We start from the raw sequence: 12,787 nt of genomic DNA on the forward strand, positions 1-12,787 counted from the left end.
GGGGAGGGGTATTACTCAGAAGGGTGGTGGGAATGGGTGATCAGCTGATAGGTGTGGAAAACCTGTTGACGACTCTTAACTCTCCACCCCTATCATTCAGCCCGGACACTTGAGATCCAGCACTGAGGGCCTTCTGGTGGTTCAGTGTATCTGAAGAAGTGTGCATGCACACGAAAGCTCATACCAAGAACAAACACAGTTGGTCTCTAAGGTGCTACTGAAAAGAATTTTCTATTTTGTTTCGACTATGGCAGACCAACACCTGTAACTGGAATTATTTATTAATTATTACAGTAATTAATGCCTGGCGTGCTCTGGTCCATGGGGTCACGAAGAGTCGGACACGACTGAACGACTGAACAACAACAAAAACAGTATTATTATTATTATTAATGTCGAACAGCAGCTGAGTATTACAACAGTGGTCTGGAAAAGCCAGCCTCACTGAGAACTCGAGTTGTGCAGCGGTCAAGGGTGCTGGACTAGCAGCTGGGAGACCGGAGTCCGAATCCCCACTCGGGCCATAAAGCTCACCGGGTGACCGTGGGCCAGTCAATGCCTGTCAGCCTAGCCTACCTCACAGGGTTGTTGTTGCAGGATTGAATGAGGAGGAAGGGAAGCACGTTGTACCACCTGGAGTTCCTTGGAAGGTAAAGCTGGGATAGAAATGCAAGAGACTAACAGCAGGCCACCACAACTGTAGGCTGGAAGTCAGCGCTGCGGAACTCCCCTCGACTTACTTCTCAGCAGACCTGCCCGGCAGCGTCCCGCGTAAAGAATGAGTCGCTTTTGGGGGGGGGAGGGTCGCGTTCCGCGCCTTGCCCCGCCCCCTCCCGCCGACTGGCCGGCAGCATCCGGGCGGAAGCGCCGAGCGGGCCAATCCCCGGCGCGGAACCCAAGCCTCCTAGCTGCGTGTTCCTAGCCGGAGCTGAAAAGGAGACGGGACTGTCGCGCCGGAAGATCCGCCGCGAAGGCTGTGGGGGAGAGGGAAAAGGCGAGCTCCACGTCTCGAGGGGGCTGTGCCGGAGGGGAGATGGGCCGGAGTCGCTCCAGGTCTCCTCCTCGGAGGGGTACGTAGTCACGGGAGCCGCCATTCCGCCCCCTGCGGGGGGGGGGGGAGAACAGAACTTTTGGCAGGGGGGGAGGGGCGGCCCTGGGTTCAAATCCCCACAGCCACCTTCTTTCCCCGGCCTGGAGCTCCTTCTCATCTTCCCCCGCCCTTCCGGCTCGCGAAGCCAACTTGACTCTCCGGGAGGTTTAATCCTCCTTCCCAGCTGCAGTGGCGGAAAGGGGCCCGGGCGAAACCTTTGTTTTAAAGTTTTTACTTCGGGAAAGAATTAAGCCGTCAGCTGCAGGCCATGTAAGGCTTTGCACCACACGCCGCGTGGCAGAGAGAGGGAGGGAGGGCGGGTTGTGTTAAGCCCAGTGCAGGCCGCCTGTCTCTCTTTTGCCTGGGAGGCCGGCCGGAGATCCAGGGCAGAGATTTCCCGGGGATCGAGGCCGAATTGAGTCCCCGAGGGGCACGTTACTCTAGTACGGTGGTGTGGTTAGTGAGGTGCGTTAGAAGCTGAGAGGCCAGGCTTCAAATTCACCGCCCAACTCGTCCATGAAGCTCACTGGATGACTTTGGGCCTGTCACTGCATCTCAGCCCAACCCAAGGACCACGCTGGCCTCATTGGGAGGAATGGTGGAGTATGAATGCAATAGAAAAGAAACAAATAGCTCTCTCAACCACTTTGATCTGTGGAACTGGCCCTGTTAGATGCAGAACATGTACTATGTGGAACCAGTAAGATACCAATATTTTCTGCTTTGTGGCTCCTTACAGTCAGGGAGCATATACATTTTGTGCAATACATAAAGGACGTGGTGACCTTGGTTCTCTTCCACCACCACCACCCTCCATTTTTATCCTCACAACAACTCTGTGAGGTAGGTTAGACTGAGAGATTATAACTGGCCCAAATTAATTCTTATGTGTTTTATATCTGGCAGGATATATAAACCTGGGGCTCTACTGGCCTAATAATTTGATTTATTACCTGGCCTGCTCCCTAAGGTCCAGCACCCTAACCACTGCACACACACTGGCTCTTACTTAGAGAAGTTACATTTATCTCCATTAACTTAAAAAAAGGAGGACTGGATAAACACATGCAGGGTGAGCCTGTTGGTGGCTAGATTAAAACTCCAGCTTTGGGCCTTTGGCTGGTGTAAGAAAAAAGGATGCTGGACTAGACAGGCTTTTGGTCTGATCCAACTGAAGGGCTTTTGTTAAGTTCTCACTCTGGCTCCCCTGCCCCCAACAGATTTTAGATTAGATGCACCTTGAAGGCAGATGCCTATTTCATGCTTATGAGAATTTTTTTAAAGCACCGTACCTACCAGTATATAAAAGCCACAGGAGCAAATATGGTTGTTTTGCTGTGGAAGGCAGAGTGTGCATAATGCTCTTGTAGTGTGTTTTAACTTGGCTAGAACTCGGAGATGTATAGGTGTGGAGCTAGTGGATTTCACTAAGTGCCCCTTGTAAATCAAGCACAGCTTCTTCTTTTTTTAAATAAGAATTTATTGATTTTTAAAAATGTATAAGAAAAATAAACATACAAAATACAATACAATTTACAAAACAAAACACTACTACAATACAAAATACAAAAACACAACCTAACAAAACCCAACCAAAAAACATTCATCTTAACTAGACTTATCTTATTTATAATCTTATTTTGGGACTTCCTCACATCCTCTCTTCTGCGTTCATTTCAAATATACTATAGTAACTTTATAACATTTTTTAATTTCCTCTTCCAATATTCTTAATCCTTATCTATCATCATATATCCATAAACTTATTCCTAACAAAATAAACAACACTATTCTAACTTCTTACATCCTACTTTCCTCTAACATTTTATTACTATCGTCTAAAATGTCCTCTGATTTCAATTTCAAATATCTAACTTTTAACGTCGTTTCATATATTCTTTAAATTTATTCCAATCTTCTTGCACCTTCTCCTCCCTCTAGTCTCGGAGTTTCACGGTCAGTTCTGCGAGTTCCATATACTCAATCAACTTCATCTGCCATTCTTCGACTGTTGGTAGCTCTTCAGTTTTCCATCTTTTAGCAATTAGAATCCTAGCAGCTGTTGTGGCATACATAAAAAATATTCTATCTTTGTTGGGAATCTCATGATTGGTCATGCCCAGCAGAAAGGCCTCTGGTTTCTTAGTAAATGTGTTTTTCAACACAAAGTGTTGAAAAACACATTTACTAAGAAACCAGAGGCCTTTCTGCTGGGCATGACCAATCATGAGATTCCCAACAAAGATAGAATATTTTTTATGTATGCCACAACAGCTGCTAGGATTCTAATTGCTAAATTATAAATTTTCTGAAAAATACACTGGTTTGTTGAAGCCACTCGGTGTATATAGTATGTTACTGTAGGAGGAAAGCTGTACTTTAGAAATGCAATTCAGATATGCAACTAAAGTTGCTTGCTCTGTATTTTAAGAACGTCGGCGTTCCAGATCCACCTCACGTGAGAGGGAGAGGAGGAGACGGGAGCGATCAAGGTCTCGGGAGAGAGAGAGGCGGAGAAGCCGTTCCCGTTCCCCACACAGGCGACGATCCAGGTGAGGAGGTATCATCAGATAGTAGCTCTAAAGTTTCTGGTGAACTTGTTCTGTAAACACTGTTCTTGTTGTAGGCAATGGATGTGTGAGGCAATGGATATGTGAGGCAATGGATGTGTGAGGCAGAGCTCTTGCCATTAGCAAATATTGGAAAAGATGAGTGGGTAGTTTATTTTTTTAAAAAACAACACACCCCGAATTGCAGGAAATTATGACACAGTTAACTACTCTACCTAAGGAAATTTTAAAGGATGTGTGGAGGCCATCTTAGTGTTTCCTCTTAAAGGAATAGGGCCAGCATCTGGTCTTGGCAGTTCAGCTGTTTCTGTCCCTTCTCCTGATATCATTAACCATATTAGCTCCTTTCTATCCCACCTTTAGCAGTGGCTTTGCTGTGATGTTTAACAACGAGAAAGGATTTGTTTTTAAGGTTGAACTGTGGTGACAACAGGTGGTTTCTAGGCAGCTGAAATATCCTGCTTGAGTGAGGAAGAGAAAGATCTGTCCCTTGATGTGAGTGTAGCTAAACACAAGCTTTTTCTGCATTCAGAGTGAGCTGATGGTCACAGGGTCCTCCTTTCTCTTGAGACCTGCAACTCCCCTTCATTTGCTTTGTAGATAATATTCTTCCCCTATCCTTAAGCACTCTTCCACAGCACCATTCTGTTGTTCTGAACCCTTCTCCCGCAATAGACTATCATATCAATACTGTTGTTTAATAAATGGTAGGAGAAAGAAGGGGCAGGCATGGGTGCTTCTTTGGACTCTGCTTTAAAGACCTAGCCTTTCCTTCCATCTTTCTTCCTGCAGCCTCTCCTTGGTTACAGGTGTTGACAAGGCAGAGCTTGCCTTGTTTCATCCTGACAAGATCCCTATGAATCACCTTTCTAAAGGAGGTGGCTGTGGTGGCAGCAATGCACACTTCCACCTCTCTCCCTCTTTGTGTCTGCCTGGCAGAGGAAGCAGTACACTTCCTTGACTGAGGTGGACAGACCATTGCAGGTACTTGACAGTTCTTTGCTCACAGACATAGTGTCGCCCACAAAGGCAGGTGTGGGATTTTGTGATGGTTTTGTTCTGTGTTTTCACACAAAAAAATCAGCAAGTGTGCTGGTGCTGCTTCTTTTGTGTGTCACATAATCCAGCAAGCACACCTTTCCCTTGCCATTCAAGTGCAACCTGCTCTGGTCTGACTCTCTAGATCTCCACGACGACATAGATCCAGCTCTTCTTCCCCTTCCCGGCAGAAAGAAAGGCGAGATGATGAGAAGAAAGAGACCAAAGATGCTAAAGGCAAAGAGCGTCAGATCACAGGTAATGAAACAGCTTGTGGTGTTGCGAGCCATGCTGGAGAATTAGCTGACATGATGCACCTTATTAACTTTGGCATTCTAGTTTGTGGTCAGATTTATTAGGGGAGGGGTAGTTTGCTAATGTGAGAAGGATCTTGCCTTTTGGGCAAGCTTTGTTTAACTTGATGTATTTCTGGTTCTGTTGGTGAGGACATATCCTGCCTCTGTTATTGAGAGCCTGTAGCTCATGTGTTGCACTGAGTCTGAGGGTCCATATAATCCTTTGTTGTGCCAATAAAGGCACCTTTGTTTCTCAAGTATATCATCTCTTCATGCACCAAAAAATCCACAATTGTTGATAGGATGTTGCGTTTTCCTAAGCACCTGTTCGACAACATTTTATGTGGAACTATACTGGGTCTTTGAGGTATGGCTCTTTTTGAAGAGTTGGAAGGATTAGCCTTTTGTTTTGGATGTCTGACACCGTCTTCAATAGAAATACTTTCAGAATTGTTTACCGATCAAAGAATAAAAATACAAAACACATTGATAGTATAAAATCAAAAGCGGCAGAACACAGCAGACAAAACAAACTGATATAAAACAATCAAAACATTCCAAAAAATCACGTTGGGGGTGGAAGGAGAAACATAGGTGAACTGTGTGTCCTTATTACACACTTTAGAAAGAATATATATATAAATGCCAAATAGAAAAGATAAATGACAACAGCAGACTTGCAAAGTTAGCAACAACCTTGGTGAGAGTCAGTGACATGATATCCAAACAAATAAAATCCAGAATATTGAAATAAAATTCAGGATGACTCTCCCAAAAGAAAAGTCAAGAGAGTATGGCCTGGGTTCTTCGGGTGAGGAATTAATGAAAGAAATGAAGGAAGACCAAGCTATAAAAATTATCTCTGGAAATGTCACCTCTGACTACTCTGCAGTGTTGTGTTAGTTTGTTTATGAGCACAATCTTCCAAACCCTATCATGCCAGTTTTGCATAGTTAACAAACAATCACTTTTCCACAAGAATCCAGTCTATATCCAGACTGCTGCCAGGAAATGTCTTAAATATAATATATTTTATTTATTCATCAAAATAACAATAGCAAGGCCAAGTCAGGGTGTTTCACCATTGTAATAGTCAGAATCCTAGAAATATGCTGTTTGAGGATGGTTCTGTGATGTTATTTATTGTTGCCTCTCTTTCATTTTATCTCCTTGTTTTGTCTTGGCTTCTTTTTCAGAGGAAGACCTGGAGGGTAAGACAGAAGAAGAAATTGAAATGATGAAAATGATGGGATTTGCATCATTTGACACGACAAAGGTGAGTGTCTTCTTAGTGCCAAGAATTCCTAAGAGTGAGATGTGAACCACTCTGTGCACTGGCACAGAAAATCCTTATCATGTGGTAGTGGATGCAGAATTCAACTTCCTGAGAATCCCTACATTTTTATTAAAAAGGGGGGCGGGTTTCTAACACTGCAAGTTTTGTGTAGAGTCATGCTTGAATGTGTTTGAGCAACACTAGTGAGACGTATGATTGGGGGCAATCTGGCTTTCATATGCTCTGTGGCTGTTTGCCTCTCTCATGAATAGCGAAATAAGCGAAGCTGCTTTTATTCAGTATGTGTAACCTTTTGCAGGGCACAGGGCTTGGTTTACCTTGGCAAATCTTGAATGCAAAGAGTTGTTTTATTATTTTATAATATCAACATCTCATTTTGTATCAAACTATAGGTTAAACAGAAAGCCATTTCTGGCAAGTTTAGATCTTCCTCACTTAATCAGACCATGGTCCTGAGTTTTCCTTGCCAGCCATTTAGAAATGGTGACTCCAAATGGTCTTTTAGTGTTCTTAATGTGGAACAGAAATGACAGAAAGGCTACTTGCTCAGCTACTGGGGAGGATTCAGGTTTGTTCTATAGTTTGTCCATCCATACAATGCAAGGTTGAGCTCCAGTACGCCTGGCCTTGGGCCTTCGCACTAGATTCTAGGACAGGAGTGAAGAACCTCCAGCCCAAGGGGCCTCCCTATCCGGCCTACAGCCTCTTCTCCTTGCCCACCCAGTACAGCAGTTTGGTTTGAAGAAGCCTTCTACTGGCTTCAATAGGAGGCTTCCTCCCCCCCCCCCCAAAAAAAAAAATTTGTGGTAGAGAGAGTGCATGTGAATGATGGAGAGAGTGTGTGTGTGTGTGTGTTGTGGGAACTGTGAGGTGGTCCTACCCTCCACTGATACTCAGCCCCTGGAACATGTTCCCAAATCTTCTACACTACAAGGGGCTTCCAGACTTGAAACAGGTCGTGCAAGTTCCCAGGAACTTCCAGGTAGCTTGGAAGCAACTCATGGAAGCATTACATTGGCATTGTGTGTAGGAACTCTGCCTAGACACATTTCCCAAAAGCAACTGCAAAAAAGTAAAGAGTAAGATATGATTGGCTTTTGTTCATGTCCTACCATCCCTCCAAAGTTCCATTGGCTTTTACTGTATTCTCACTTTCCTCCCAGAAATGGGCTTTCACACTTCACACTTCCTTCTGCAGCCCCATGAAAATTTACTCAGGGTTGTGGGGATGTCTAGGAAATGGCATAAAGAATGCTGATGGAGTTGGGGGCGGGGTTGCTGAAAATCACCCCTTCCCTTACAAGAACAGAGGAGCAATGTAGGCTCCAAGTCATTGTCCTCTTCTGCTAGGTCAGGCTTCCCTGCACCTTATGTCGTGTGAAGGTGACTTTGTATTTGTGTTTGTGTTTTGTAGGGCAAGAAAGTGGATGGCTCTGTAAATGCCTATGCTATCAACGTATCACAGAAGAGGAAGTACAGGTTGGCATTTGTTCAGTTAGGACCCAACTGGCTATGAGTGCGGAAGCTCTAAGGTCATGTTTGTGTTGGGGGGCGGGGGCGGGGGGCGGACACACACACTTATTGGCTTGATGTCACTCTGTTCACAGGAATACTTGGAAGAAGTGATTTTAGCATTGCTTCAGAACCCCCATTTTTTAAATAGAAAAACAAAAGCAGATTCCCATTTGTGGAAAATCCTGAAATGATTACCCTAAGTATTTCACTTGGTTCAGAAAATAAGTATATACTGGGGTTTCTCAGACTTGTTATGTTGACCTGCCTTGAGGATAAACAAGTTCCTAATTGTGGCAGTAGAGCAACCATGATTTTCCATTGCAGGTGCAAAAAACTACCACGATTGACTTCCTGTGTTTCAGGATTACCTTGCATAATGTAGAATTAGTTTGCTGCCATGTGAGGTTCTTGCTAATTGAAATATAGGATCTTTAAGAGTTTCTAGCCTTACAAATGGTATCTGCAGCAAAGTGTGGAGTGCTTCTTTTCAAGATACCAGTTAATACAATCCCTTTCCCCAGGATATTCCAATCTCCTCCCCCGTTATTTTGTGGGCAGTAAGCATGCTTAGTCCCCAGAGGCTGTTTTGGGGTCATTATCCCCCACATAGTTCTTCTATAAAAAAAATTGTATTTCTTTAAACTTGGGAGTTTCCCCAAGCCTACTGACACCTCTGCCCATGTGTGTTCTGCTGTACTGTTTTAGTTGCATATGGAACACACAGAGAAATTGACTTCATGGATTCTGCTACCATTAATTTCTTAGTTAGAAAGTAAATACGAATAATTAGCACACAAGCACAGAATTGTGATTTAGAATATAAACAATAGCATACTGAGATGAATTTTTCTAAAATACTGGTATTCCAGCACTTACAGCTGGCAAAGGCAGTCTGGGTAATGGATGGGCAATGCCAAGAAAAAAATCAGGAAGATGGGGTGGGCGTTCAGAACTTTTAGGGGTCAGCAAGAAAGTTCATTGTTAAGGTTTGCATTTTATCATTGCAGGCAATACATGAACAGAAAAGGTGGATTCAACAGACCTCTGGATTTTATTGCTTGACACCTGCACTTGTTCCATGTGAAAGACAACTTCACTCTCTATAGTCCCTTAATTGTCTTACTAGCAACACCTGTGGTTAAGCGGATTTCACCTTCTTCCCACACAGAATGGGGATCTCATTTGTGGAGAGTCCATGGAAGTGACATTGTCTCATAGGAAGAGACGGTAACATGTTTTCCTCAAATGACATGTTTGTACAAAATGACTTTATTTTGTGTTGCTGTGTTTTTAATTTTTTGTAGGTTTGTTTTAACATATTGCCACTTAAATTAAAAAAGAAAAATCTGTTTTTTTCTCCTTGAGCACTTCAAATAGGAAGCCCCTTCTTAAAAGCTAGGATGAAAAACGATTTTCTTTTGTCTTGATAAGTTTTTGGAGATTCTACCCCACCTTTCCTCCCGCAAGAAGCTCAAGGTGGTGTACATGGTTCTCCCTCATCCTCTTTTTATCCTCACAACAACCCTGTGATCCTGTGAGGTAGGTTAGGCTGAGAGTATGTGACCGGTCCAAGGTCACCCAGTGAGTTTCATGGCTCAGTAGGGATTTGAACCCCGAGAAATACTTTGGTGGGTCAGGGGCTCTTCTCGGGACAAGTGTTCAACCACCACCATCTCTGCTACCTCTTACTCTTTAGAGAAAGTCTAACTTTCAAAGCCCTCAGTTCTCCCCCTTCATTGTCTTGCTTCTGGCCAACAGTGGGCCTTGCCACTGTTCTTGGGTGCCTCTAACCAACATATGAACATGGTAATGCAGCTCCAATGGATTTTTACTATTAGCTTGTATGGTATCCTTGCCATGGGATAACTTCTTCCAATAGTTTTATGGGAGAAATGGACATTTAGTGTCTTCTGCAGTGAATGTGCAGAATTTTACATACTAATCATCATTTCTTTAGTGCAGAATGTTGGGGTAGGTTTGTTTATTGACGTGTGAAGTATACACAACTTTCGTCATAACTCTTGAGACATGGTATCAAGATAACAATTGCTGGTATTTGGGTGGTGGTTGGAAGCACTGATCATGAATAACAAAGCATAACGGTTGCCCTGCTGGGTCCAGCCAAAGGTCTGTCTAATCCAGCATCCAGTTTCTGCTTATATGTCTGGGAGAAGACCACATGCAGAACACGATACTTCTAGCTACCCCTTTCTCGGAGTCTCGTTACAACCAAAGGTATATCGCCACTTGGCATGGAGGTTCCATTAGCCGTCATAGCCAATAGACATTGACCCCAGCCTCCATGATGCCATCTCTTAAAAGCAGTTCAGACTAGAAGCTAACATCTGCAGTAACTTGCTAGTTGTGTTGGATGCTTTTCCTTGTCCAGTGGCATCTGAGTATACTTCCCATGAAGCACAGAGTACTTGTTTGCCCCTCTTGTGGTACCTGCTCCTTCTCAATGTGTACGTCATCACCAGAAGTTGGTGTTGCTGATGAGATGCTGGCAGAGCCCAGGTAGGCTCAGTTGGTCCAGCATGAGACTCTCAATCTCAGGGTTGTGGAAACAAAATAGAAAATTCTTTCCAGTAGCACCTTAGAGACCAACTGAGTTTGTTCTTGGTATGAGCTTTCGTGTGCGTGCACACTTCTTCACTGAGCGAAAGATTCCTGCATTGCAGGGGGTTAGACTAGGTGATCCTTGCAGTTCCTTCCAACTCTACAATCTAGGCCTCCCCTCGTCCTCTGGAGTGCCGGCGTTCGGATTCAACCGCCTGCTTGAACTGCCGACGCTGCTCCCGGCCCGATCTCTCTGCTCCAATCCCTGTGTCCGTGGGGCACATGCGCAGTAGCGCAACCCAGAGACACAGGGACTGGACGCAGATACACTTGGGTTTTATATATATAGATAGGCAGCACACATATGTGACCTAGGCATAAATCACTCACTTTGTGACAAAATGAACAGGTGTTGGGCGTTGGAGCTTCCTAATGAATTATGCAACATGTAAGTGGAGGGGACTGCCCCTTAGGGATGGTTCCCATCTTGGGATGGTCTTGATCATAGTGGGTACTACCAGGACATAGGACACTTCATACTGATAGCTAGAATGTACCCTTTAAGACTGCAAACGTATGCATACTTGATTTGGTATAGGACCCACTGAATTACTTAATGCTGAGATTAGGGATTGGGCTGCATAAATGGTTCCAGCAGCTTTGCTGCTGCACAACTAATTTGATAGGTGCATCCCAAATTAAAATCACATGCTCAACTTCCTTTGACCTAGAATGGCAATGGGATTTATTCCTCCCACACGCAAGTACATACAGAGTTCTAAAGCGAACAGGATGTTACTAGCACACAGTCCAAGTGGGTGTGGCTGGCGTAAGATTATCTGATAGAATAATATGAAGACAAGTTTGTTGAAACAAACAGTACAGGGAGTCCAAACACGCGCGCACACACACACACACACACACCCTTCTCTCTGGAAATGAAATTTAATTATGAGGCAGCTCTGGACTGCAGTTTGATTTAAAACTTCTTGAGTAATTGGTAGATATCCTAAAGGCTGCTTTGTGTTGCTTCTGTTTCAGCTGAACATCTCAAATCTCCTCCCACTTCCCAGTTTGTTCTGAGGTCATACAAATAAAGGTTTCTGCATCAATCCAAAGTAAATAATGGCAAGCCTTCAGCAAGAATCTAATATCAAAATGAGGTCAACATTTGTACCACTGGGACTAAAATCTGATGCCTGTGTACATGTAAACCCCCTGGAACAAATGGGAATGATTTCTGGAGTAAACACCCATATGATCATGCTGTGGGAGATGTGGTGTTGTGTTGTGTCTCCTGGTTCTTACCTGCTTATAGAGTTCAGTGGGACGTACTGCAGAATAAGATTGCATAGGAATGCAGCCTAGATCCTGAGCAAATCTTATTTTGTGCATTTGTTTAGAAAAGCCCTGTGTCACGTACACAGTAGTTTTGAAGTGTATTGTCTCAGCCACCTACAACCCCATCCATCCCATTTGTCATTGCAAATAAAGTAGTTTGTTTAAAGCAAAGGGCCCCCCCGTGATACCCTCTGATTTGTCTAAAATGTTTGGCTAGGATTAGAGTAACATCCAATGTAACACCTGTTAATAAATGTTAGAGACTGCTTCTAGAGCAGGCATAGGCAACTTTCGGCCCTCCAGATTTTTGGCCTACAACTCCCATGATCCCCAGCCAACAGGACCAGTGGTCAGGGATGAAGGGAATTGTAGTCCAAAACATCTGGAGGGCCGCAGGTTGCCTATGCTTGTTCTACAGTGAGCAAGTAAAAACTGAGTAGGGCAGACATTTTATAGAAAAATATGCAGAATTAATTATCAATAAGCTACATCTACTGCTTTAAATGTCAGAAGCAAAGCAGGGACATGACTCTGCATATGTGCAAACTCCCTATGAAGGGGCCAGGCACCCACAAATTTCAGTGCCAGGGCCATGCACGCTGCATGGCACCCACGACCCTGGGCACTCACAGTGGTGGGGCCAAGTTGGCACTCCTGTGACTCATAATGACACATTAGGCATTGGTGACCAGTTTTTGAATTCTGTATTCAGTAACTAAAATCTGGCAACCATTTGATTATGCAGTTGTCATACTTGATGCAGGTAAACAAGCTCAAGTGTAGTCCATAGTTTGCTAAGTGTTTTAAGTTCCTCGCTTTTTGTCTTTTACATATAGAGATTCTCTGGCCCTGTTAGAGACTGTCCTCAAAGGTCTGCATCTTAGGGTAGCTATGGGGAACCTCAGATCATAGGGCAGAATAGTGAAATGCAACTTCTCTAACGGTCCTCATGCCACACCCCTCACCAGCCCTGTGTTGGATTCTGAAGAGAATGTATCCTTCAAGTCCAATCTTGCTTGTTTGCCTGCACAGAGGATACTGGGTGTGCAGTAACTAGTCTACTGTACTAATGTGCACTGTA

At 44.1% G+C, this 12,787-nt stretch overlaps 1 protein-coding gene across 1 annotated transcript; it reads left to right on the forward strand.

Moving 5' to 3' along the window:
- The first annotated feature begins 968 nt into the window (after positions 1-968).
- On the forward strand, positions 969-9,103 carry SNRNP27 (small nuclear ribonucleoprotein U4/U6.U5 subunit 27). Its single transcript, XM_033159111.1, has 6 exons — positions 969-1,070; positions 3,522-3,642; positions 4,844-4,956; positions 6,191-6,270; positions 7,706-7,770; positions 8,814-9,103. The coding sequence occupies exons 1-6, from the start codon at positions 1,034-1,036 to the stop codon at positions 8,866-8,868; spliced, it is 471 nt and encodes a 156-aa protein (XP_033015002.1). The 5' UTR covers positions 969-1,033; the 3' UTR covers positions 8,869-9,103.
- The last annotated feature ends 3,684 nt before the right edge of the window (positions 9,104-12,787 follow it).

This window comes from Lacerta agilis, chromosome 8 (genome assembly GCF_009819535.1).
Source record: "Lacerta agilis isolate rLacAgi1 chromosome 8, rLacAgi1.pri, whole genome shotgun sequence".
NCBI lineage: Eukaryota > Metazoa > Chordata > Lepidosauria > Squamata > Lacertidae > Lacerta > Lacerta agilis.